Source organism: Arabidopsis thaliana, assembly GCF_000001735.4.
Source record: "Arabidopsis thaliana chromosome 1 sequence".
Classification (NCBI taxonomy): domain Eukaryota; kingdom Viridiplantae; phylum Streptophyta; class Magnoliopsida; order Brassicales; family Brassicaceae; genus Arabidopsis; species Arabidopsis thaliana.
In genome coordinates, this window is record NC_003070.9 from 5,981,775 (window position 1) to 6,006,411 (window position 24,637).

The 24,637-nt window shown below is 38.4% G+C and overlaps 6 protein-coding genes across 13 annotated transcripts; 4 read left to right on the forward strand and 2 right to left on the reverse strand.

Moving 5' to 3' along the window:
* Window positions 1–370: 370 nt before the first annotated feature.
* Window positions 371–2,239, forward strand: AT1G17430 (alpha/beta-Hydrolases superfamily protein). Its single transcript, NM_101604.3, has 4 exons — window positions 371–1,261; window positions 1,381–1,473; window positions 1,779–1,846; window positions 2,034–2,239. The coding sequence occupies exons 1-4, from the start codon at window positions 536–538 to the stop codon at window positions 2,143–2,145; spliced, it is 999 nt and encodes a 332-aa protein (NP_564022.1). The 5' UTR covers window positions 371–535; the 3' UTR covers window positions 2,146–2,239.
* Window positions 2,210–6,160, reverse strand: EER4 (Transcription initiation factor TFIID subunit A). 2 transcript variants are annotated; one of them, NM_101605.5, is made up of 9 exons: window positions 5,101–6,160; window positions 4,673–4,885; window positions 3,580–4,194; window positions 3,417–3,491; window positions 3,242–3,320; window positions 3,081–3,142; window positions 2,906–2,941; window positions 2,579–2,815; window positions 2,210–2,479 (listed from the first exon to the last, which is right to left on the reverse strand). In NM_101605.5, the coding sequence occupies exons 1-8, from the start codon at window positions 5,887–5,889 to the stop codon at window positions 2,633–2,635; spliced, it is 2,052 nt and encodes a 683-aa protein (NP_564023.1). In that variant the 5' UTR covers window positions 5,890–6,160; the 3' UTR covers window positions 2,210–2,479; window positions 2,579–2,632. The 2 variants fall into 2 exon arrangements, with proteins under 2 accessions (NP_564023.1, NP_849680.1); NM_179349.1 differs by having other exon boundaries at window positions 2,387–2,815; window positions 5,101–5,997.
* Window positions 6,161–6,505: 345 nt separating this feature from the next.
* AT1G17450 (B-block binding subunit of TFIIIC) lies at window positions 6,506–15,259 on the reverse strand (the record flags this gene model as incomplete). Of its 3 annotated transcripts, NM_101606.5 has the most annotated exons (19): window positions 6,869–6,982; window positions 7,138–7,176; window positions 7,269–7,733; window positions 7,891–7,949; window positions 8,045–8,795; window positions 9,166–9,483; window positions 9,682–10,150; window positions 10,476–10,858; window positions 10,950–10,982; window positions 11,144–11,245; window positions 11,493–11,765; window positions 11,880–12,101; window positions 12,192–12,614; window positions 12,714–13,259; window positions 13,439–13,624; window positions 13,755–13,817; window positions 13,942–14,016; window positions 14,096–14,480; window positions 14,564–14,919. In NM_101606.5, the coding sequence occupies 19 exons, from the start codon at window positions 14,917–14,919 to the stop codon at window positions 6,869–6,871; spliced, it is 5,262 nt and encodes a 1,753-aa protein (NP_173188.5). The 3 variants fall into 3 exon arrangements, with proteins under 3 accessions (NP_001185022.1, NP_001320338.1, NP_173188.5); NM_001198093.2 differs by lacking the exon at window positions 10,950–10,982 and having other exon boundaries at window positions 6,506–6,990; window positions 11,144–11,296; window positions 11,493–11,774; ... (1 more) ...; window positions 12,714–13,343; window positions 14,564–15,259; NM_001332305.1 differs by lacking the exon at window positions 10,950–10,982 and having other exon boundaries at window positions 6,561–7,176; window positions 11,144–11,296; window positions 11,493–11,774; ... (1 more) ...; window positions 12,714–13,343; window positions 14,564–15,259.
* Window positions 15,260–15,282: 23 nt separating this feature from the next.
* On the forward strand, window positions 15,283–16,825 carry ELF4-L4 (ELF4-like 4). Of its 2 annotated transcripts, none has more exons than NM_101607.4 (2): window positions 15,283–15,625; window positions 16,112–16,825. In NM_101607.4, exon 2 carries the CDS (start codon window positions 16,158–16,160, stop codon window positions 16,500–16,502), a length of 345 nt encoding a protein of 114 aa, NP_564024.1. In that variant the 5' UTR covers window positions 15,283–15,625; window positions 16,112–16,157; the 3' UTR covers window positions 16,503–16,825. The 2 variants fall into 2 exon arrangements, with proteins under 2 accessions (NP_564024.1, NP_001154348.1); NM_001160876.1 differs by having other exon boundaries at window positions 15,406–15,625; window positions 16,120–16,701.
* A 165-nt stretch (window positions 16,826–16,990) lies between these two features.
* Window positions 16,991–20,958, forward strand: TRFL3 (TRF-like 3). 3 transcript variants are annotated; one of them, NM_001198094.1, is made up of 10 exons: window positions 17,040–17,198; window positions 17,715–17,864; window positions 18,003–18,177; window positions 18,276–18,335; window positions 18,513–18,571; window positions 18,695–19,546; window positions 19,760–19,894; window positions 20,135–20,410; window positions 20,492–20,536; window positions 20,620–20,942. In NM_001198094.1, the coding sequence occupies exons 2-10, from the start codon at window positions 17,745–17,747 to the stop codon at window positions 20,770–20,772; spliced, it is 1,875 nt and encodes a 624-aa protein (NP_001185023.1). In that variant the 5' UTR covers window positions 17,040–17,198; window positions 17,715–17,744; the 3' UTR covers window positions 20,773–20,942. The 3 variants fall into 3 exon arrangements, with proteins under 3 accessions (NP_564025.2, NP_001321911.1, NP_001185023.1); NM_101608.5 differs by lacking the exon at window positions 18,276–18,335 and having other exon boundaries at window positions 16,991–17,198; window positions 20,620–20,958; NM_001332306.1 differs by lacking the exon at window positions 18,276–18,335 and having other exon boundaries at window positions 16,991–17,198; window positions 18,758–19,546; window positions 20,620–20,958.
* A 155-nt stretch (window positions 20,959–21,113) lies between these two features.
* DRG1 (developmentally regulated G-protein 1) lies at window positions 21,114–24,636 on the forward strand. Of its 2 annotated transcripts, none has more exons than NM_101609.4 (12): window positions 21,114–21,234; window positions 21,642–21,737; window positions 21,973–22,040; window positions 22,347–22,423; window positions 22,555–22,735; window positions 22,860–22,916; window positions 23,012–23,086; window positions 23,240–23,359; window positions 23,488–23,658; window positions 23,803–23,916; window positions 24,002–24,172; window positions 24,286–24,636. In NM_101609.4, exons 2-12 carry the CDS (start codon window positions 21,668–21,670, stop codon window positions 24,379–24,381), a joined length of 1,200 nt encoding a protein of 399 aa, NP_173190.1. In that variant the 5' UTR covers window positions 21,114–21,234; window positions 21,642–21,667; the 3' UTR covers window positions 24,382–24,636. The 2 variants fall into 2 exon arrangements, with proteins under 2 accessions (NP_173190.1, NP_001077555.1); NM_001084086.1 differs by having other exon boundaries at window positions 21,185–21,234; window positions 21,646–21,737; window positions 24,286–24,631.
* The last annotated feature ends 1 nt before the right edge of the window (window position 24,637 follows it).

Below are 24,637 nucleotides of genomic sequence, written 5' to 3' on the forward strand. Positions count from 1 at the left end.
TGGACCTGAAGCCATCATTTCATTGGTAGAAATCTAGGAACTTAAAGTTGGCAAGAGAGATCCAATCCAACGGGTAAAACTTTTGTCTTTGTTTGGTAGATTCTGATCCAACGATGCAGATTCACCAACAAGAGCCAGCGACTTAATCGAGTGTGGCTTATTAGTTGACGTAGAGAGACGACAAAGAGACGATATAGTTTATACCATGAGTACATGTGTGATGTGTGGATCAGTCGCTCTCGTGCGAGGACATTCTTTAAACAGCTGTAATAATAAGCTCAATTACTTAGATTTTCATATATAGATTTGTTTGTTAAAATGTTAAATAAACTTTTTATAGAATTAGATGTCGAAACACTTAACATGCACTTTGCCACGTTTGAACAAAACTCAAATCAATAACATCGCTTAAACAAGATTTAACCGGAATTAACCGGACCGGTAGAAACTGTGTTTGAAATTTAAAAGCACACTCTCTCTATCGCCACACCCACACCTTCTCTGCAAAAACAAAAGATTTCCACTTTTCTTAAAAATGGCGTCCATGAAACACGTTCATCTTTTCCGTCGTTATCTCTCAATCGTTTTCACTCTCTTTCAACGCTTAATTTCATGTTTCTTCGATTTTCCGATACTGATCAAAATCGCAGATTCGTTCTTATCTCTGTATTTCTTAGTTTTCTGCGATCTCCGACCCGTAACCGTCGATCTAGACGACGGAGAAACCACAGTCCATTTCTGGATCTCCGGCCACCGTAGAATCTCTCGGCAGAATCTCGTCATGCTCCATGGATACGGAGGAAACTCCAAATGGCAATTCGTTCATCAAGTCTCGGATCTCTCGAAATCGTTTAATCTCTTCATCCCCGATTTGGTCTTCTTCGGAAAATCGTATTCGAAGAATAGAGATCGGAGCGTTGAGATTCAGGCGAGGAGCGTCGTCGGAGGATTGAAGAAACTGGGATGCGTTGAAGGAGGAGGAGGAATATCGATTTATTCGATTAGTTACGGTGGATTTGTGGCGTATAAAATGGCGGAGATTTGGCCGGCGATGGTTGAGAAATTGGTGATTGTGAGTAGTGGAGTGGGATTTACACAGCAGCAGAAGACGGCAGAATTGAAAAAACACGGCGGAGATTGTTCGAAGATTTTAGTTCCGAAAACTCCGATGGATCTACGGTTGCTGATTAAGATATCTATGAATACTGGTTTAACGTTCGTCGATTGGGTTCCAGACTTTTTCCTTTCCCAATTCATCGCTGTAAGTTTGTTCTGTTTCTGTTTTATCTGTTTATTTCCGAATCTGGTCCCGTAAATTGTTTGTTCGTTAGTCATGATCCTAAAGGTTTGGAATTTGCAAAATTCATCCTCTTCTTATAGGTAATGTATGAGAAAAATCGGCAGGAGCTTCTTGAGCTAGCTAAGAATTTGTTGGAACGAGAGGAGGAACCAGAATTGCCTGTAATATCCCAGGTAGTATAAAATTTCGTTGAGTTAACCTTTTTTTAATTCCTGATCACTAATGGTTTAACTCTAAGCATCAAGATATATATTAATAAGTTGGCGTGATGATTAATGTGTCGCTGATAGAGAACTAATTGATGTTTTGGATTGTTTTTATGGGTTTTAAGTATTCATCTTTTGGATAGTGGAAACACTATTCTCGTTTGTTTGCTTTCACTTTTATATTATTTCTAGAGGGATGCTATGGATTGAGATGCTTTATTCGAATCTACGAATAAAATATGACTCTGATTAATTTGATATATATGATGCAGAAAACGTTAATCGTTTGGGGAGACAAGGACAAGGTGTTTCCCTTGGAGCATGCTTATCGGCTGCAAAGGTAAATACTACATTGATATTTTATGGTAATAAGTCCCATAACAAGTGTTGTCATAATAACTACATCCGTATAAAATATTTAATATTTCTACTAGGTCAAAAGAGATGAAACATCGAACGTGAACGCATGTGATTATTGATCGTGAATCCAATATGTCGAAACTAATAAAAATTATATACTTTTGCAGGCATTTACAGAGTTCAAGATTAGAGATAATAAAGGAAACAGGACACGCTGTTAACATTGAAGCACCAACTACTCTTAATAATTTTATTACTTCGTTTGTCTTAAGTGCTTGATTTCTATTTTTGTATATACTTCTTCTTCATATAAATATCTATATGCATTTGATTTAAGTGTATATATAGTTGACATCATTTAACATATCATCAACTGCTGAGTCATCAAAGAGCTAAAACTTTCAAGCTTAAAATGGAGAGGACAACTAAAATTACAAAAGGAAAAAACAAAAACCCACTAAAAAAGAAGACGAAATAGTTAGAAAGTCCCACAACTACGAAAAAAATAACTGTATTATTTGATTGCCTATAAGACTCATGAATTTTATATATAATACATACAGTTTCACTACTTGTGCCTTCAACTCTCCATAGATGTGTAAACTCCTGCAACCTATAATAGGAAAAGTTGAGGACTATATATAGCCAGCCATAAATACCCGAGGTTTTCTTATTTATGTAAGTGGTGTTTGTGTATGATAAAAGTGTTTACCAAGAAGATGAACATAGCAGTGAGAGCTGGCTCAGGCTTCTATATTCAAGTCCTTTAGTATCGTGTCATGTGTTGTAATATGTGAGGACCGGATGTCTGCGAAACCAATTGTTCTGAACTTTGGGAGGGTCTTAAGAGATGATTCGGACCATTTGGGTTCACCATCGCTTGTCTCATAGTTTCCTTGGAATTGCTTGCATTCGTCTCTGGTTTTGAGGATTCTAGTAATGCACGCACCTGGCGACACAACACAAAAAAGAAACTTCAGAGAGAGGTCCATAAGCACGACTGTACACAAAGAGATGTTTGGAATATCATTCAGCTTACCATTGCAAGTCGCTTCTTGTGGAGATCAGTTGGTACCTGCAAGTTGTTAACTTGGGATCAATATCTAGCAAACTCATGTTCTTTCTCTTTTTCTTTTATTGGACATTCAGGTGGTGATGCACATTCACATATACTTTTTGTGCTTTTAAAGAGTTTTAAAAAGAAAATCACTTACAGTTTTTGTTTGACGTTTATCCTCACTTGAGAATCCAGGAATTGTCAAGTGCAAGTTTTTCTCTGCAAAAAATTATAACTCAGCAAACAGTAAAATGAGTAACAATAGCAACTACTTAGAATTCACATTGAACAGAGCTCATCACCAAATTAAGTACAGACCTAGGTGGAGTAATATATCCTTGGGCTCCAATACAGATGATTTACGATGCTTAGCCAAGCTACATGCAAAAGATGTGACCTGCAATGAAGTTTAGGTAAGATAGAGATAGGTTTTCACAAATCTGTAAATAAAAAAGCTGAAGTTAATACTAAATAATTGATATTAGCTTCTAACCGAATCAATGAAGTCATCTGCCACCTCCAAAAGGAGGTCTTCAACATCAGGATCCAGTTTCGCATGTACATCCACCTGAACATCATGATACAATAGAATGAAACATATTTCTAAAGGAAGAAGAAGATAGAAACAAGCTATAGAGTTGAAGAGGGAAAATCACCTGCGAAACCAGATCCTGTATCTTCCTTTTACCAAGGAGTTGGTTTGTTGCTTCTGTTCCCTGGCTTGAGCTACCACCTGGTGTTGTTGTACCCGATTGTGTAGCCTCTGGTTGTGAACCCGTTAAACTGACAGATTTTTGTCCTGCATGACTCAACATCCTTGGAGATGGCTGTTGTTGATTAATCTGCATTTGCTGTTGTTGTTGCTGCTGCTGCTGCATCTGCTGTTGTGGTTGCTGCTGTAGTTGCTGCTGCATCTGTTGTAGTTGTTGTTGGGAATGGGATTGGTTCATCTGCGACTGGCCTAATTGTGATTGTTGCTGCTGCTGTTGTATTATCTGTGATATCTGCTGCTGATTCAAGGACATAGAAGATTGATGTAACTGAGGAGAGGACAGTTGTTGTTGTTGCTGCTGCTGCTGCTGTAAGAGAAGAGCCTGTCTTTGACTCGGTTGGAGTCGGAATGAATTGGGGCTCGTTATTCCCGACATTTGCTTCAGCCATTGCTGCTGTGACAAAGAGTTTTGCATCATGCCAGCTTGTCCATTCTGGGCCAAACCCGATAGCTGAGGATTCATAAATGCGAGAGAAGATGTTCTCTGGAGGTTCTGGACCTACACAGGGGATTACAAAAAGTTACCAAGTGAAGAGGATACAGGATACATGAGATTCGACGCAACTCTATTTTTTAACTTGAAACGAAAGAAACACATGCTCACAAAATGATCAGGAATTTGCATATTGCACAACATAAATGTATTAGTACCTCTATAGATACATAGGCCAGATTTTACAATTACACGGTAAATCTGTCAAATTTAAGGATCATTCCCGCGTCATTCAGGTATTTTAGTTGCCAATTACAGATATTGGAAAAACTCTGCAAGTCAATATTAAGTGATTGATTAAAGTACCAAAACCTCATGGATCAGTTTAATTAAGACTGTGCAACAATAAGTCAAAAGAAGTGAAAGGATCCAACACGAGAATTCATTTGTATCTATGAGCCATAAGATATAACAAGTAGTCAATAAAAAAGTTCACAATGTGAGAGAAAGAAGTTCGTAAGATACGACTTTTTAAAACTCATACCTGAGGTGAAGTAAGAGCGTTTTGCTGTGACAATTGCTGTCTCATCTGCCCCGGGTTGATTCTCTGCTGCGCATAGAGAGCAGGGTTACCTCTCATTTGCGAGGTCAAATTCAGTGATCCCATCATTCCCATAGCTTGCATCCCTTGTAACTGTTGTCCAGAACTTCCCGGATGAAACTGCGAACCTTGAACCATGCCAGATTTCTGCCTCGGCTACAACGGAAAAGCTCATTTGTCTCAGAATAAAGAAAATGATTTGTTGTTCACACAATAATAGAAGAAACTGCAGAGTTTACTATATTCATATCAACAAAAACAATTGCAACACTATCTCCATCTAAAGCAATACTACAAGTTGAGACTCCATCCACAAAAAGAAAGATATGAATCAACAAAGGGAAAGAGAGTAAAAGTAAAGAATGGGGTACCGAAGCAGCCAATAATTGGGGTTGAATATTCATCTGAGCAGCTCCAGCAGCACCGTTAAGCATAGGCAAGTGACCGCTTTGGCCAACTAAACCTGCTCTGGACATATTAGGGTTAACCATCTGCTGATTCTGCTGGCTCTGTTGAACTGAACCTGAGCCACCAAAGTTCATGGTTCCGTACAAACCAGCTTGCTGTCTCAACACGTTGCCGTATTGACCTTGATGCTGCTGCTGCTGTTGTTGCTGAATTTGGCTCAGGCGAGAAAGAGAAGGGGATCGCTGAAGAGATTGAGCAATTTGGTAACTCGACATTGGGATTTGCTGTGAAGTCATGTGTTGTTGCTGCAGAATCTGTTGCTGTTGCGGCGATAATTGTGGAATCGGAGATGAAGAGATTTGCTGCATAATCTGTTGTTGTTGTTGAGGCAATTGCTGAGTTTGTTGAACGAGTTGCTGAGTCTGTGTTTGCTGATCTAAAGATGAAGAAGGGTGAGAGAGAGGAGAAGGCGACGGGATCTGAGCTCCGATTGGTGGGTTAGAAGAAGTAGGGTTGGGAGAGGAGATGTTAGGTTGCGAATTGTTCTGAATTACAATACCTTCGGTGGTAGTTACAGTCATCGCCGGAGACGCAGCGGAATTAACAGAATTGGAAATCGGAGCTGTCATGAGTTGTTGTTGTTGAGATGATGATGAAGGTAAAGGAGTAGAAGATGCAGGAGAAGGTTCCATAGGATTAGGAGATTGTAGAGATTTCGGTGACAGAGACGATGAGGGAATCGGTTCCGCCATTAGAAGAAACCCAGCTGTGAAGAAGAAGAAGAAGAAGAAGAAGAAGAAGGTGTATTATTTGGTTGAGAGGGGTTTTGTCGATTTTCTCTCATGAAATCGTGTTTTATTTTTTTCCCAGAAGTTTATTGACCGATAAAATATGGTCTTCTATTTTTTTTGTTTTGTTTGTTGAATCAGTTCTGGGGAAAAAAGAATCTGAGCCGTACACGTCAGTAGATTTAGCGGAAGATGATCGAAAAGATACTTGTACTGAACTGTGTTTCATTATTCCAGACTCTCGCACAACTGCTCTAACACTTTTTGTAGGATTATCTCATAGACCAATGCAATCAATATTTTACATTTTTTTCTCTTCACCATTTATTACATCAAATACGTCAACAAAAAGTCAAACTGTTTCGTTACTCAGGTGATGAAACTAGTGTGCACTATTTTCACGTTTTTGGTGTTTCAGAATTATGTTTTTAAATTTATTCAGCACAATGTTTTTTCTGCCTCTTGATTCTGTATGATTCAAACCTTTATTGATTAACTAAGTAAACTACACTAACTAGATGGAAACAACATCCTGTTGATCATTTAATTCATTCTTATTTGGAGATTTTTCCGTCTACAAATTAAATAGAAATCTTTATTTAGTTATAACTTGTAACTTGTAGGAGACCTTTTAGTTGAATAAAAAATAAGCTCTCTTTTTAACTGAATAAAACCTTCCAAAACTCACCTATAATAGGGATATGAATCCAACACTATGAATCTATAAAGAGAATTAATCATCACACCTACAGCTATACAAATACAAGATCTTGTGGACTTTAAATCACAAAACTATAATAATTTCCCACATAAACATTAATAATTTATTGCATCGAGTTTTGGACTGAACTAGAGAGACTGAGAGAGATTTTACAGACATTACAAGGCAAAGAGTCCCTTGGAGTTTGCAAACAAGTGTTTGCGGCGAATAAGTTCCGGTTTTCTAGGACCTGTTGAGACGAGACCGGCTAACAGAGACGGAGGACCGGTGAATTTGGTTTGCACCATTTCCCTCACTTTCATATAGCCGTCGAGTGTCATCAACTCCAGAAGCTTTCTACAGCTCTGATATTGAAATTTTTTTACAGAATGTTATCAGAGAGCAACCACCGTATATAGAGACAACAGACAAAGAGCTTTAAGAAGTTTTGATCAGTTTCAGTAAATGAAACCATAGGAGAAGAGGTTTTTAGGGTTTATGATTGTTATTACCTGAGGATTTAGTATGTCCATTAGGTTTATTATCTCGTCCTGCCACAAATGAATGTTTCGATTAGTATTTTCATAGAGTTCGAAACCATGATGGCAAAAACTTATTGGGTGGAAAATGGAGAAGTATTTACCTCTGGTATACCGGGATTTTGCATCACGGTACCAAGAACACGGCGAACTAGTCCATCAAAGACAATTTTATTTATTGACCCATCTGCGTTTACCCATGGATATATAGGCACAGGTGACTTTTCAGAAGTTGATTCCTTTGTTTCACCTTCAATACCCGTTCCAAAAGTAACAGATGGAGCTTTGATAGATGCTTCATGCAAACCGCTCGTTTGAGCCGTTTCAGGAAGGTTAAGAATTGTAACCTTGTGAACGCTATTCCCAGCGACATGCTCTCGCATGTCCTGTGAAGTACTGTAGCTGCTAGCAATGATATCTTTGGACCTATGTTCCCCAACAGCTCTCTCTAGGTAGTTCACTGGTAGAGACTGTTGACTTTTTTGGGAAGTTCCATCTTCCTCCAATGTCAAGAAGTACTTTGATCGGTAGAAGGAATGGACAACACGGAAATTATTATAGCCATTTACCTGAATAAGATATTGTATGGTTAACAAGTTGCTTGTAAAACGATGTAACATGAACTGAGTTCACAATCCAGGTAAGTAAAACTAGTAAACCAAGCACTGCAACTTTCATCTTAATAAAGGCAACAGGGTTTGTAAAATAAGAGATAATCAGACAAACCTTCAAAGCTACCCCAAATGTTTGAAGTACATCTACAATGCAGTCACAAGTTTCTTGGCCTGATGAATACACAAAGGTTAAATAAAAACACTGAAGGAAGTCGCCAGCACATGCAAAAATAAAAGCCTGTTAAAAAGGTTTGCCTGATGCTTACTTGGGATATCAATAAGACTGTGGACTTCTTCAATGCTCAGACCTTGGTCACCAGCCTTCTGAAGGGCATTGGAAACGGTTTCAAAAACCCTGGGACTGAATAAACTAACTTCCTCATCTGTTGATTCGGACATAATGCTACTAGTAAAACTGGCCATCGCTTGCCAGGGAGAATCACCTAGACTGCTTGGTATGACAGTAGAATCTGTAGAGTTGAAAAGTTCTTTCATGTCATCAGAATCACAGCCACTATTCGCTTCTCCCCACTTCAAATGAAATTCACCAGTGCGAGAGTCATCATCCTTAAACAACTCTATTGCATTAGCTGTTGGTATAGTTGCACGACGAACAGATACTGCTATACCAGGGAAACCCTTTTCCTTTCGGAAGTTGATTTCACCTTCGCCTAGTAGCTTCAATTTCTTAGAACTCTCAGCTTCAGATTCTTCTATGTCATCAGCTCTACGTTTCAAACCTCTTCGATCTCCAGGCTCTCCAACACCTTCTTCAGGCAAGGATACAGATATAGAGAGTTCACCAGAAGAAACCAATGAAAAGAAATTTAAAATATCACCACATTGCAAATCCGAAGTAAGAGTGACACCCCCAGCCATAAGGTCTCTTTCATGTTCGAAAAGCCAACTGGAGAACTTGGCTGCTCTTGTCCCAGTATTAACTGGGAATGGAGACTTTGAAATACTGTGCAAGAAGTTTTGAGAAAGCACAAATGGCTGTCCACCACTTCCACCAACCTGGAACGTTCCCATAATTCAATGACTTTTCAGTTTTCTTTGACAAATACAATCATTAAGTTTATCTATACAAGCAAATAAACTTGATTGAAAATAAAATAATAAAGTGACGTGAAGAAATGTAGAAAACTGTTTCTTATTCACCATCTCATCCAAACATCAAGCCTGCACATTATGTGGTTTTGACAGCAACATCGAACCAAAAAAAGGAAGAAAAGATGATCCTTTAAAGTTAAACATGCTATGCTATGCTATTTTCACATGGACACTCTTATGCCTCTTCATACAACTGATAAGCAAATAAGCATATAACAAAAGGAAGTAGCCAGAAGTTTTAACCCAGTAACAGGAAAGTAATAAGAAACTTTACCAGGAATTTTTTGTCTCGGAGGTAGCTATAGGCTGTGAAGAGGTCTCGCTCTGAATAACGTCGTAAGGTATCTTCCAGCAAATTTGGCATACCAGGTGCAGTAGGCATGCTCAGAAAGACAAGCTTTAACAGTTCTGCAGCAGTAGAAACTGCCAGAGATTTCCGTACTTGTATACTATCGTTGTCCTTTTCATCTAAAGGCCTGACAGTTTGATGAAGACGATAATGACCAGATCGTCGAGATGTATCTTTAACTTGATCCACAGACACATTTTGAATGTCCTCTGAGTGGATCGCAGGTGGAACCATTTCACTCCCCTGCGAGTTCATTTTTTAGTTTATCATAAATTGCCAAAAGCAAAAGAACCACTGAAATTAAGATCTTCCAGATCAGGGTGAATGTTTCCAGTAAAATTATGTATGAATGGTTGTAGCAATAAAAGTGAAACATCACAGAGAAGTGAAGAAATTGTGGGAATGATGTCAAACGAAAGAAAAGTAAGCAATAAGGAGCACCTCATCAATTATATCTCTGTTTGACCATTCCCGAGAACTTTTTGTCCGTTTAGGGGCCACCAGTTTAGCCATCTTCTTGAGCTCAAGAACATCATTAAAGGCTTGACTTATACTCTTTTCATTGAAGTCATCCCATTTTTCTTCATCAAAACATATATCTTTACCTTGCTCAACAGAACCAGAATCCGTTCCGCCAATTGCCGGGGATAAATATCTAACAAGAACATGTGACTTGTTGCTCTCGGGTAAACACTTCTGTTTCGTCTCCAGATGTCTTGCATAACGCTCACTGAGCAGATTGCAAAGACTCATGATCGCCTTCCGAAATTTATCATTCTTCATCAATATTTGAACCCGTCGCTTGCAAGCCAAAGGAGGGGCAGGCAGTTCTGGAACTGAAGCCCACATCACTCCATGAAATTTCGCCCCAAGAGCTGCACGATGTCTAACATATTGACTCAACAGTTTCCTGACCAGAAAATACTTGTGTCAGTGGTGCAAATTAATCAGATGTCATAAATTATTTAAGACAGGAGAAAGTTTAAAGAATGAACGACTGAACACTCAATCATATGGAAATTAGTTGACAGTAAAAAAGCATGAATTCATTGAAATTGACTCAGTAAAGGAACTCCCGAGGTATTGGCCTCCTCTGAGGAATGAATCCCCTGAAGAAAGACTCCTAAAACCAACATTATATTGGACGTTTACAGCGAGAACCTATTTGATATATGAAAAGCATTCATATAAACATATAGATATACAACTGAACTTTCATTGGATGTGTCAAGTACCTGTCTGCCTCATCTGTCCACGAAAATCTTTGTGAAGGAGTTGATGTGGTCTTTGAACTTGCGTACTGGTTGATAATAGAAGAGCACTGGCCTTCATCTTCAGTAAGATCCCTTATCTCTGAATTTTCTTGTAGATTATGCTCCTGATGCTCTTCTAATGAATTTAGAAACTTCTCACTATTTGAGGCATCAATGGCATCGGAATTCAGAACCTTTTCTCCGTCTACTATTATGGATCTGACACCTTCTCCTGTAGTCTTTACGAGAGTTCCTCTTTTTCTTTTCCCAGAAGATGAAGAAGAGCTATTATCTATAGCTAAATGTTTATCTTTTGATTTGGATTTCACGCGTCTTCCATGCTTCGCATGATAGACATGCATAACCTGGAGTACGCAACCAAAAACTATTAGCTACGTCACCCCAGTAAAACAAGAGGAAAAAAGAGAACATTCAGGTCAGTCTCTGTTTGTGGACCAGATATGAGAAAGCTTTAAAACCGAAATCAAGCTGAAACATCAAAGAAATAAAGAGTTGGCATTATCTCTAAGATCAAGGACAAAAAGAAAATTATTTGGCAAAGTAACACCTGGTCTCAAATATTTTTTCCCCTAATTAATTAGGCAGGTGACTTAGACAATATATACAGCACATAAAAAACATATCTTTACCTGCTCTAAGGTCAGGTTCAGATCCTTAGCAATCTTCTCACACTCTTTGAATGAGAGCTTTTCCTTCTCATCGATTGCAATGCGCTTTAAGAGCTTAGCACGCTGTTCCGTTGTCATGACACGATCTGAGGCCCAAGAGCGGAAACGAAAAACCTAGAAGAACTGACTGTTAGAAACAGTTTTCTGAATACCTAACATAATAGGCAGATGAAATTATTGTCACAGGGACAAAACAGTTTTTGACAGAGATATAAGCGTAACACATATAAATAGTTTGACTAGGTTATAATATTTTAGTTCAACTGTTATCTTTATAATAAGCCATAAAACAAAAGGATCAAGCTTATACCTCTTGAACAACAGATCCCGGAAATGCTAGCTTAGCAGCTCTGTGATCGGCAGCAGCATAGCAATATTCTAAAGTTAGCCAATATTCATCAACAGCATCTCTATTTGATAGAATAAAGTCATGCCGAATACGTGGACGAAAATCAAGAGACATAACATTGGATGTAGCAGCAACAAACACAGGTTCCTCTATATAAGGCTTAAGCTCCATTGCATGTGTTAGATTAGCATACTTCTCCTCAATTTCATCGCGTCTGAGTCTACTACTTACCATCTGAATTAACTACAAAAATAGGCACATTTCATTTTTTGAACTGCACACACTTCTCTGTAATATGTATCGAAATAAGGTACGTGAGGTGATCTTTAATTATATGGATGATAATACCTTCAAGCGACGTAAAATATCAATAAGCATCGATAATCTCCCAGTTGCAAGAGTGTCCATTAGAAGCTTATACTCTTCACCAGGAAGCTCAGAAAGACGCATAACCTGTTTACATTTCTTCATCATATCATCAGCTTTCTGAGTAGATCCAACAACTTGTAAAAACAGTTCGAGTGGCATGGCTTTAAAAGCATCTTCAAGTGCAAACAAATTGTCAGATTTCTGATCATGTATAGACGAAAAGGCATTGTCCCAGCTAGACAAAGAACTAAAATAGTCCCAAAGGAAACAATGTAAGAGCTTCACACGAACCATCTTTGCAAGCACAAACCCATTGGCTCGCATGGCTCCTGATTTGCTAGCACGCGCATCCAAATCCACATTCGTTTGACCTCTCTGAATGTCATTCAATATTGGAATTAGCTCGTTGCTTTTCCTCTTTGATAAGTTCTGGCCACGGAGTCCCAGTTCAAAAGACCTAATCCTATCATGAATTTCACCAACTATGTCTCGAGTCAAACTTTGAACAGATGGATGAAAAACTACCACAGAGCTACGATTGCGACCACAATTAGTAACATTTGGGACACTAATGTTCATGCAATTGCAGAGTCCTTCTTCTTGAAGCCTATTTAGAATTCTGTCAATGGTTTTCCTATCCACTTTGGAGCTCCTGTCCTTCTCAAGACTGAGAAGCCATTTATGTAGCTCGGCTCTTACAACAAACTTCTCCTCCTATGGCCAGCCCAGAAAGAAGAAACAATTATTCAGTTGGAAGGGAAAAGGAGAAATAAATTATGGCATTCAATGTCGAGAAAAGAGAACAGTAAGTACATTTAAGCGCTCAAGTATTCTCCGCTCTCTTCGAGAGTTTTCAACAGTAATCGGCTGAGGTTGGTGCACCTTTGGTTTAGCTGGCTTCGGTGGAGCGAGATGGTTCATTTCTGACAAAGCCAAATCAGGGGACCCCATTGCAGTATCAACAACCTTATCACAGATCTCATGGAATGATTCTTGTAAGTTACGGCGTGTAAGGACATGTCTTCTTTTGGCATCAGATGGGGAACAATCCGGAACTCCTGAATTGCTTTCAGAATCAGTTAGCCTTCCAGGTGTAGCAAAGTGGAGAACTCCTGAATTGTTTTCAGAATCAGTTAACCTTGCAGGTGTAGCAAAGTCAGCATCAGAAATTGCAATACTGTGTTCGATGGAGGTCTGAGTCAATCCACCAGTATCATGAGGTGTGCCAAAATCATTAATCGGTACATTGTTTTCCCAGCTACGATTTTCAGCTTTCTCAGGAAACCGATCAGAACATTCGGACCCAGCATTACCAGAAGTCCAAACTCGAAATACTCTAGTCTTCTTGTGACTTTCTGCCTGTAAATGCATCCCGACTTTTAAACAAATACTATAAAGCCGAGAGTAGCTCTTCTTCTTGTCAATTCCAAGTCTTTCACATACCTGGTGGAAATAATATTTAATGCCTTTTCAAAAAAATTCAGCCAAATACATAAGGTAATACCAAAAACTGTAAGGCAAACCCATCAAATGAATACCTCCATCACAGCCAAGCCTTTAGATCCTTCAGCATCAACCATATCATAAATTTGATTATCTATTGGAAGCTCCAAAGTTTGTTCTGTTTTTTGAATACTCCTTCCGAATTTTAGGAGTTGCTTTTTCCCAGAGTAGTTAAAATCTTTTGCTGAAAATCTTTTTAACAAACGGAGGCATCGTTCAACCTGCAGAAAAGACAATCCAAATATTTTATAGCCAAATAAAACAGATCAGAAATGCTAAATAAAGGCAATTGGCCACCATATGTGGTGAAATGTATTCGCATGATGGAATGTGATGCAGATTATAGTTCACCTTATTGTTCACCACAGCATCAAACTCCTCTACTACATGAGAATCTGTCAACCGGCGACAAACCTGATGTAATCCAAAATGCACACGTATTAATTTTTCAAAGATATATCTACCAAAAAGAAATTGGCAAAGTGTTGAAAGTCTCTTTCCTCTTGCTCTATAAGAGAAAAAAGAAATATATACTTACACTTCTCCAAGCTCTATGCCTTGAATGTGATCCCAGATAACCGAGGTCTTGCTTAATGTCCGAGACGACTAGAACCTGCACTACAACAAATGAGTATAGAGAAAGAATGCTCCAGCTTGATAAAAAAAGAAAGAAATGATTTGCACTTACTAACCTTCTCATTAGTTTCTTCAAGCTTATCACAAATTGCCTGCATTGCTGGTAGAAAATCTTTAATGAGCGTATCCTCTTTTGTACTTTCTGATTGTAAACTATCTCCGGCGGGAGTAGCCTCTTGCTCCAATAAAGAGTCCTCTTTGCAAATCTCAAATCTCTGCTGGGAACCCAAAGGCTTGGCGTAACGACTTAAATATATCATATTGGTGCTAATGCATGAGGTGGTTTTGGAATCCCCTTCACCATCAACTTCCTTTGTTCTCACTATCGCTGGTTGTTTAACAACTAAACCTCGAGACTCAAGGTGCTTCACAATATAGAAGAAGTTTCTACCTTCGATACCAAACTCTTTAGCAAGCAGATTTTGTGCAACTCCATTGGCTCTGCATCAAACACATACAACATAATATTATACGAGCTCGAACTCTTAAGAGTAGCTAGAAGAGAATACAGAATTTGCACTTACCGAGCAACAGCAAGCCGCTCGAGAACGCGACGCTGAATAGCGGAAATAGTCGTGTTATTGGACTGAGCATCGTACAAGCCAACGAAGTTACCTCGGAGCTTCTCATTCGCGAAGATCCTCAAATCGAGTCTTAGTGCCTCTTCCAGCTGTTGAATCGAAGCATCAGATGGTTCGTACACAGTGTTTTTCGCCTTGAACTGGAGCTGAGGGACGGCGAGAAGATTTCTCCAGACATGAGCCTTGACGGAAGGAGAAAGAGGAGGAGGAGAGAGCCTTGACCAGAGAGAAACGAGTGGGATCCCTGTATTTCCTTGACAACAGATTTCCTCCAGTGCTGTGCATACAATCGAATCCATTTCTCATCATCCAAAAGGTACTCGGTTAGGTTTAGGTCAACGGAAAATCTTCCGCCGATAAATTAGTTAGTCAGCCGATTAACCGGAAATTCTCGCCGGAGAGGTGTCGGAATAATTTATATAGATTTGGGAGTTAGGCGAAGATGGCGGGATCAGAAGAGGAAACGATCGAAGAGAAAGAGATATTCGAGTTCTTGGTGACGGGATCGATCTCAAGGAACTGCGAAATAATTACGAGGTAATTTAATTAGGGGGTGAGACAAAGTAAGTGACGAGAATGGCCATACGTCAGCAAGTTAAAACATTGATTCCTCACGCTTCTAAACTACGGGCCGTTTTTACTTCCAATCGAAACGACATGCTGTTTATGCGAATTAGGCACAAACAACACGAATCTTTTGCGGGTCGGGTTTGTTCGATCCAGATGTCTGGCTTCTCTAACCTCCGTATCTCTCTCTGCAAAAAGCGTGATTCAGAGTAAATACAGAAAAATATATCGTTTTTATAAATGGCATTTTTTAGAACATATTAGCTTCGCTCAAATATCTCTGTCTCAAAAGACAAGTAGATTCCTTTTTTTTACAGTATCCAATAATTTGTAATCATATAAATAATCGGTGAAAAAGAAGGATTCTTTGTTTGTTTCCCGAGAAAATATCCTCGATTTCCATCTCCTATCTGTCATCGGAGCTTTCTACTTCCGAAGGTAAGGAAACTGGATCGGAACTCTTTTGAATTCTGTACTGTGTATTTGCTTAGGGTTTCTGGGTCTTATTGCATTGTTAAGGATTGCGAATCTTATCTGAATCTGTGTCTACTACTATTGTGATGTTTTAAAGCTATTTGTGGAACAGCTTTTACTTGTCCCTTTATAGATCTCTTTCCCTCTTGGGTTCATAAGAACAAAATCCTCTTCCCTACTTTGTACGATTCATGACTATTCAGCTGAATCGTGTTGGGTTCTTGTCTGAATTTGAGTGTTTTAAGATTGGATTATTACTGGAAATGTCTGTACTAATGGAATCTTATGTGAGCTTTAAGGATTAGAGCTCTAAAATCAAGATAGGGTCAGGTCAACGCATAGAGAATAAATTGTGTTATTGTAACTACTTTTCTAGTCAACGTTTTCTGTTAAATTGAATCCCTTTCTTGGCTTTGTTTCCATGTTTTTGACATGATTGTATTGAAACAGGAGTAAAGGATCAATCAAGAGTTTGATCTTGTTAGAATAGCCGATAATGGAAGGAGATGTGTTGTCAGGATTTGGAGACAGACACAATATGGATGGGAAATTGTTGCAGAGTTTCCAGAAGAGCTTTGTGGATGTTCAAGACATTTTGGACCAAAACCGATTATTGATCAACGAGATCAATCAGAACCATGAATCGAAACAACCAGATAACTTGGGTCGAAACGTGGGGTTGATCAAAGAGCTCAACAACAATATCAGAAGAGTAGCTAGCCTTTATGGTGATCTCTCTCATTCTTTTGCAAGATCAGTGGATGCTTCATCAGAAGGTGAATCTAGTGGAACTTTGAAATCTGATGGGAAAGCTAACCAGAAGAGATTTAGATCCGGTTAGTATTGTAACCAAGAGGTCCAAGACCATCAAAGTTGATTATCATAGATTCATATTCAGATTCAGAGCTAATTGATTGAGGAGAAAGGAGAAAGGAGAGTTTTACAAATGTAATATCTCTATTGAAATGATTAAGAGTCTTTACAAGAAACTTGTTGTAAAGTTTACACATTTCGGTTTAAGGATTCTTCTGTTTTTCTTACCTTTGGTCTCCAGTGTTATCATTGCATGTTTGTTTGTTGTTGTATAGCCTGTGCGAGTTTTACATGAGTGCAGTATTTTGAACTCTAGACTAAGACGACACGTATTCGAATCCTGAAGTGTAAGACGGCACGCAGTTGTGGTGCACGAGAGTCGGGACGGAACGTAGTTGGCTCTTTTTCGGCAGATATTTCGCTATTCGCTGACGTGGCAACCTCTAGGAGCTTCCCGCATAACTATACGGATCCCAATTGGCATTCTGAAATCGAGTGAATAAAAAGCTTTGGAATCCGGACCTGTATGGCACTGTATTAGGGAAAAAAAAAGCCGAAAGCGAGCCAAAACAAAAAAAAATAAAGCAGAACAAAAAAGTTTGCAAATATCCAAGGTTTTTAGCTTAGTCAAGAAGCCTCTCCTCCGAGATTTCTCGCCGATGAAACTACGAGCTCACTGGAAAGTCTGATTTTTTTCTTCTCCGTTCCCGTTCTACTTTCTCTGGTAACTCTCTTGTGTACTTGTTGCTCGGTTAACTGCTTTCCTCGTGACTTTTCATATTTCTATCCTGAAAATTAAGTAGTGGGTTTGTTTGATGCGAGTTAAACTGAGTGGAATCTACCAAAAACTTGATGTGAGAACTGCAACACGCAAATTCCATTGAAATTTGATAAATGGTAGCTTAAAGTTGAAAGCTTTTTTATTATTCTGAAGATGCAGTGGTGTTTTTTATTGGGGATAGAGTATAATCTTATTAGGATTATTACTATATATCTTGTGATAGAGTTTAGGTCCTATATTTGAGGGATTAGAGATATATAGGACCTAAACTCTATCACAAGATATATAGTAATAATCCTAATAAGATTATACTCTATCCCCAATATTTTTCTCTCTATGAAAGGGTAAAGCTAGGATTTTTGAGTATCAGTGATTGTATTGTGTAAGAGTTTTTTGCATGACTGAAAAATTTATTAAGCATATAGGTATATTTGCTTATGCCTTTTTGTATGCTTGAAGTTGCATTTGGTAGGTTAAAATAGGGTAACAATGTTTGGAAATGTGAAAGACTATGGAGAGACGTTTCAAGACAGTATTTTTCAGACAAGAAACGGATCACTTTCCTCAACAAATCAAATTGGAAACCCTGTTACGTACAAGCTTGTGCGGGTATGTTCATAAATGTGTATCTCTGATTTATAGAACATAATGTTTTTGCTGTTCCTAGATTTAAGAATTCTGACTAGTGCGGTTACAAGTTGTAGCCTTTCAGTATCTTATTTGAGATTGGTTATGTGAATGTATTAGGTTGCAGGCGACGGGAGTCTAGTTCCTGCAACTGATGAAGAGATGTTGGAGGTCAAGAATTTGCTTGAGAAAAACGAGCAAGATATGCCTGTTTTACCAGATCCTATACAAACTGAGGAATACATTCCCGATGAAGGTTCACCTTCTCAGTTTCTGCAGCTAGAAAATTTTGAAGGTTTGGTCCTAATCACTCTAAGCATATTATACATGTTGAATCACTCCTGTTTGAGCCTTTGTCGGTTTAATTTGTGTAATCTGCATGTATTGTTAGAGGAAAGACTTATTGTATACACGCAAAGACGGATAGAATTTCCTTAGGACTGCACGACAAGGGTATTTATTGGGTTACTTGCAATGTCGGAGGTCTGAGCAGTGTTTTATGTGTAAATATGTGTTCGTGTCTGTAGCTTTTCCTATCTGATGTCTAGGACAGTCAGTTATTTTTTAGTATACAATCATTTGTGAATCTTAGCGATATATTTTCTATTCTAACTCAGCTATTCAATCCAGGCTTCTTTCAGTCGGAAACTGCAGGACCGTATACAGAAAATTTGAACTCTCGACATGAGGTTTGTTTTCTTGCTTCAAAATCTAGAAACAGAACTTTCTAATATTGTTATTCCTGTATAACTATCATGGGTCAGTTGGCTGTTATAGCCATCAATTTTACTCCACCTTTGAAACTTTTGCAGTCTAAAGAGGAATTGATGAATGGATCTCAGATGCTTTTTGTTCTTCCGGATACCAAATTTCAGATTTCTACTGAGCTGTCTGGGAATGTGGAGCTAGTCCCATCCAAAGTTTTGCTGCAGGAACCAATTCTTTTTTCATCAAATGGATGCAGTATTAATCAATCTACGGATGTCTTAAATGCTACAGCTAGTCCTAAAGAACCTGCATTGTCAACTGCTGCCTCAAAACCTGATTTTTCTAGAGTACCAGGCGAGATAAGCTTGGCTAATCTTTCAATTAAAGAATTACAAGAAACTTTCAGAGCCACGTTTGGTCGTGAAACTACTTCTAAGGACAAACGATGGCTCAAAAGAAGAATCAAAATGGGACTGATTAATTCATGTGTAGTTCCAACAACTACCCTGACAATTAATGATAGCAAACTGATTGGTGGAGATCAAGATGCAATTGATGCTTTTAGCAAGGGTACAGTAGATGAAGAAACAGCTACTGAAAGCATAGATACACCAGCTAGTCCTGACGGCATAAAGGGGCATTCAAATGATTTTGGGCATAGTCCTGTTGAAACTTTTGTGGACCATTATTCTGGAAACGAAGATTTTGAAGGTGAAGATGGGTCTGCAAAAAGAGTGAGGAAGCCTACAAGGAGATATATTGAAGAAACCAATGAAAAACAACAAATTGACGGGTCAATGATCCCTTCAAAAGATCCAAGCTCTATTCAAGCCGTTTCTTCAGAAGGGAGAGTTGTTGTCACCAGGATGGTATCCCTTGCTGGTTCCAGAATTCAGGTTCCCTATGTTTCTCATGTAAGGAGAAGTCGTCCAAGAGAAAACATAATGGCTCTTGGGGTATGTCTCTATTGTTCATGCTCTTCAATATCTTTATTAACCCCATTCCTTATCATATGAGCTATCAAAATATTTTTACTTATCTGGCACATGCTAAATTTATGTCTATTGTTACACACTGGAAAAAGGAATATAGAAGTATTCATCTTTTAAATTGTGTTTGCTGCAATCAAGGTAATAGAGGATAATGTTGTTTACCTGTACATTTTGTAGGAATTTCGTTCTAAGTCATGGGAGGTGAAAGCTGCTCCAGAGGAGGGTAACCTGAATCTAAGCCCACCTCAGTTGAGCAATGATGTGAACCGAGTTCCAGGTGTCAAATCTGCATCTAGATGTGTCCAGAAAGAAGTAAGATCACTCTGGCATTTCTGTATAACTTGGTCATTTCTATAATAGTGGAGAGCATTTTGTAAATGTAAAATCCATTTTACTTTGATTCTATCTATCCAACGAAGTCTCAATTGCTCTGAACTTTATGGTTTTTAGTTGAGATGGTATGTAAAAAGACTGTTTCTAATCATCTAGCAGTATATTTTTTATTTCTGGTATGAGACAGTTGCTCATTGCTTTATCTATTTTGGTTATCAGAGTGACAAAGACCATTTAAAACCAATTTTCACTGATGTGGATCAAGAGATGATGGAGCCAGAGCTCTTAGACTCATCTGGAGATAGCTCAGATGATAATTTCGTTGATGCACCAATCACGCAAAGTGCAAGTGGAAGGAAGCTTCATCGAGCTTGGACTATCTCTGAAGTTGAAAAACTAGTCGAAGGTGTGTCCAAATATGGAGTAGGGAAATGGACTGAGATCAAAAAGCTTTCATTTTCACCATACACGCATCGTACCACTGTGGATCTCAAGGTTGGTTCAACATAACTAATTAACTGTCTCATCTCAATATTCTTAATCCTTTTGTTTAATCACAAGTGTCTCTTGTGATAGGACAAATGGCGAAATCTACAAAAAGCAAGTTCTTCAAACAGAATGGTTAGCACTTGCCACATGTTTTAACCAATTAACCAATAACTTGGGTTTAAGATTAAAGTGGTGAATGGTTTGTGTATTTGCAGGAAGGAGGTCTGAAGAAACACGGGTCGATGGCCATTCCTACTCACATTATGTTGCAGGTAAGAGAGCTTGCTCAAAAACAATCACCGATTTCACGTGTAGTGAGCAAGGCTAGAGTGGTGAAGAGATCGAGATCAAGAAACGGTTTCTTGTAGCGTTTCTACTCTCGTATAAATTTGTAGTTTTCTGTGAGGTTAACTTCTCTGTTTTTACTTTTCGAGTTTGTAGTTTTAAGGTAGGTTCATGATTTAAACAGAATCACTAAAGTCTAAAGGTAAACTGACTGGTGTTTGGAAATTTCTAGATGATATGAACACTTCTCTCCATATTACTGAACCAAACCAAACCAGATTATCAAATTCGCACAACAAGACACATACTACTAAGAATTCACTTTCACATAAATGAAACGCAGCGTTTCATACCCTTTTGTTAAACGCAGCGTTTCACGAAAACAAGATAATAATAAGCATCGAGATGGAAAAAGGCCTTTGGGCTTTAAGATACAGTAAATGGGACTGTAATCCTTTTTGGGCGCCCTATTACAGGCGTGCTCTCTCTCCTCTCTCCATCTATCTCCCTCTCTTCGCCGGAGATCGCCCTTCACCAATTCCACTGTGAGTCGCACATCAAATATTCCTACTTTTTCATGCTAAGATTTTGATTTATTGTTAAATCAGTTATATTTAAATGATTCCTGCATTTCGAGCTCGTCTAATGGAATTCATGTTTGGAATCGATGTCTCGACATACGTTTTTTTGTTCGATTAGACGTAAAGAGCTCAGCTTTCGCCTTTTGGCATTCAAATTTGTTTACTGAGTGGATATATATGGTTTGATAAATTTAAGCTAAATATGAATCTTAAAGCTTTATATTCTTCGGGTTTGATTTTAGCTCTTTTATTAGCAATCTGAAGTTTTTTGTTTGAGTTATTGATAAAATTTTTATGTTATTATCTATGAACTCTCTGATTCTGAGTCTATTGATAAGTAACAATCTTTGTCCTTTACTCTCTCTCCACAGATAGTAGCAAAAACAAGTGAAGCACAATGGGGATCATCGAAAGGATTAAAGAAATCGAGGCCGAGATGGCTCGGACTCAGAAGAATAAAGCTACAGGTTCTCTTTTTACATAGAGAACATTCAGTTATAGGCATGGGACTTATCAGTTTCATGTTGCTCATCCTTAGTAGACGAAATTAGATAACAAACATTACGAATTAAACAGATTGCGAGCCTTTACAACACATTATAGACACTTAAGCCAATTTTCCAAATAATCACTATGACAAGTTTCTGGTCCCCTTCTTCTGATCTTACATTTGCTAATTGATAATGTTCTGTTTGTGAACAGAGTATCATCTTGGTCAGCTCAAGGCAAAGATTGCAAAACTCAGGACACAACTGTTGGAGCCTCCAAAAGTAATGCAAGCTCTTTATAAAATACTAAACCATTAGCCTATGCGCTTATATTTCTATATAGCTGAGTGATTCTTGAAGCTTGTTTGTTTCCTTTCTTACTCGGTTTATAGTTTTCCTTGCTGGTGTGTTGCTGTATGTTTACTACTAAGATAGACGATGAGTAACTACTGTTTTCGTCACCTTAGCTTATCTATTTAGGGCTATAATCTATTTAAGATTTTCCTGCTGCTTTGATCTGAAGTAGAATTTCAAACATTTTTCATTACTGCTTTCAGTTTGTAATTGTCTTCCGAATTCCTTTAACAGGGTGCTAGTGGAGGCGGGGAAGGTTTTGAAGTTACCAAGTATGGTCATGGACGTGTTGCACTTATAGGATTTCCTAGGTAAAGGCATAGATACTTATACTCACAAGATCCAATTACAAATTATTTCCTGTTTTATAAAATTATGTTGCTCCTTAAGAAGTTGCTGGCATAAGTTTAGGGAAACTGATGGAAATGGTTGTACTTTGCAGTGTCGGAAAGTCCACGCTTTTGACTATGTTAACTGGAACACATTCTGAAGCAGCCTCATATGAATTTACAACACTTACATGCATCCCTGGTGTAATTCACTACAACGACACAAAGATTCAGCTTCTCGATCTTCCTGGGATTATTGAAGGTGCTTCGGAAGGAAAGGGGCGAGGAAGGCAGGTTGAAATCCAATTGCTTTCTTTTCTTGTTGGTTATCTGATTTCTTTTTGGATGCCCAAGTTCGCCTATCAGAAAAAGATAATCAAGAGGATATGAACTTTCGTTATGACTGCTTATTTCTCAGGTTATTGCTGTTGCAAAGTCTTCCGACCTTGTATTGATGGTTCTTGATGCCTCAAAAGTGAGTTACGGTTTATATGTCCACGTGAATTGGTATATGGTTGTCATGCTCTACTTGTTTATTAAGCTTTGTATTTGCTTGTTTAAATTTGTTAGAGCGAAGGCCACAGGCAAATATTGACTAAGGAACTTGAGGCAGTGGGCTTGCGACTAAACAAAACTCCTCCGCAGGTAAAGCTTGTCTTATCAGCAGTATCAAATTATAGATGTGTCATGTAATACGCTGAAGTCTAAACTCCTTCAGGTTTACTTGTTATGCTCCATTCAGAAACTTGGGTTCGTGTGGAATTTGTTTATGTATATTTGGTTTGTTCTGCCCAACAGATATACTTTAAAAAGAAAAAGACTGGTGGAATCTCTTTCAACACTACAGCACCCTTGACTCACATTGATGAGAAGCTCTGTTATCAAATCCTGCATGAATACAAGATTCACAATGCTGAGGTACGTGGTTCCTGCTTTATTCTTGTCTTGTCTAAGTGTTATGAGTAGAATTTTATAATCATCAGACATTTGTGAGTATATTGAAAGCTTTCTTATGGTAGTTTTTACTGTGGTGGTGAGTATTGCAGGTGCTATTTCGTGAGAATGCCACAGTGGATGACTTTATTGATGTCATTGAAGGCAACCGCAAGTATATTAAGTGTGTTTATGTCTACAACAAAATAGATGTTGTTGGAATTGATGATGTGGATAGACTATCCCGGCAGCCAAATTCCATTGTTATTAGCTGCAATCTTAAGGTAAGTTTTGTAACGAGTAGTCTTTTTAGACCTGCAAGGATAGAAAATGCTAAAAAACCAATTTGTTGCTGTTCTAGGTTTCCGTTTTCATTCCGAGTTTGATATTTGCCAAATTTATTGATATTTTACTGCTGCTTGAAACAGCTTAACTTAGACAGACTACTTGCAAGGATGTGGGACGAAATGGGCCTTGTGAGAGTTTACTCGAAGCCGCAAGGCCAGCAACCAGATTTCGATGAGCCTTTTGTCCTCTCATCTGTAAGTATTCTTTCACTTTGCAAGATAACCCTTGAAACTCTTCCATACCTGTGATATTCATCTTTGAGTACGTGTGATTCATCAGGATCGAGGTGGCTGCACAGTGGAAGACTTCTGTAACCACGTCCACAGGACTCTGGTGAAGGATATGAAGTATGCACTCGTTTGGGGCACAAGCACAAGGCACAATCCACAGAATTGTGGTCTTTCTCAACATCTTGAAGACGAAGATGTTGTTCAGATCGTCAAGAAAAAGGTACATAAAACGAAAATCTTTCCATTGACATACTCTCATTCAAATCTATGATTATGATCTCTGTTCCTTGATGAGACTATCTAACTTTGTACTGCTGATTCTGGAATCTTTAGGAGAGAGACGAAGGAGGAAGAGGCCGGTTCAAGTCACACTCAAACGCCCCTGCTAGAATTGCAGACAGAGAGAAAAAAGCTCCTCTTAAGCAATAAGCTTTTAGCTGATAAGTCATCTCCATACATCCATCTCCACCATCATAGTCGTGGATGGTTTCACCTGAGTAAGATTTACTATGTTGTATCTGAATCCGTTTTGTTGTTTTCTCTCACAATATAAGTTTTGGAACAATTTTACTTTTTTGAGATACAAATGGAAGTACGAGTTCCTATTTACCCTTTTTGGTAAGCTAAGTTTTTGATTTTTGTTTACAAGTCTGCCTTTAATTCTTGATATCTTATTATAAACAAT

Bases quoted from the DNA above. Each gene is read 5' to 3' on its own strand.
- DRG1 (NM_101609.4), top strand. From the start codon at position 21,668: ATGGGGATCATCGAAAGGATTAAAGAAATCGAGGCCGAGATGGCTCGG. The intron at 22,917-23,011 runs GTGAGTTACGGT...TAAATTTGTTAG, and splicing joins TGGTTCTTGATGCCTCAAAA to AGCGAAGGCCACAGGCAAAT. The intron at 23,659-23,802 runs GTAAGTTTTGTA...TGCTTGAAACAG, and splicing joins TTATTAGCTGCAATCTTAAG to CTTAACTTAGACAGACTACT.
- TRFL3 (NM_001198094.1), top strand. From the start codon at position 17,745: ATGTTTGGAAATGTGAAAGACTATGGAGAGACGTTTCAAGACAGTATT. The intron at 19,547-19,759 runs GTATGTCTCTAT...TACATTTTGTAG, and splicing joins AAAACATAATGGCTCTTGGG to GAATTTCGTTCTAAGTCATG. The intron at 20,411-20,491 runs GTTGGTTCAACA...CTCTTGTGATAG, and splicing joins GTACCACTGTGGATCTCAAG to GACAAATGGCGAAATCTACA.
- EER4 (NM_101605.5), bottom strand. From the start codon at position 5,889: ATGGCGGAACCGATTCCCTCATCGTCTCTGTCACCGAAATCTCTACAA. The intron at 3,492-3,579 runs GTGATTTTCCCT...CATGATGTTCAG, and splicing joins TACAGGATCTGGTTTCGCAG to GTGGATGTACATGCGAAACT. The intron at 2,942-3,080 runs GTAAGTGATTTT...AACAACTTGCAG, and splicing joins ATAAACGTCAAACAAAAACT to GTACCAACTGATCTCCACAA.
- AT1G17430 (NM_101604.3), top strand. From the start codon at position 536: ATGGCGTCCATGAAACACGTTCATCTTTTCCGTCGTTATCTCTCAATC. The intron at 1,474-1,778 runs GTAGTATAAAAT...TATATGATGCAG, and splicing joins AATTGCCTGTAATATCCCAG to AAAACGTTAATCGTTTGGGG. The intron at 1,847-2,033 runs GTAAATACTACA...ATACTTTTGCAG, and splicing joins CATGCTTATCGGCTGCAAAG to GCATTTACAGAGTTCAAGAT.
- ELF4-L4 (NM_101607.4), top strand. From the start codon at position 16,158: ATGGAAGGAGATGTGTTGTCAGGATTTGGAGACAGACACAATATGGAT.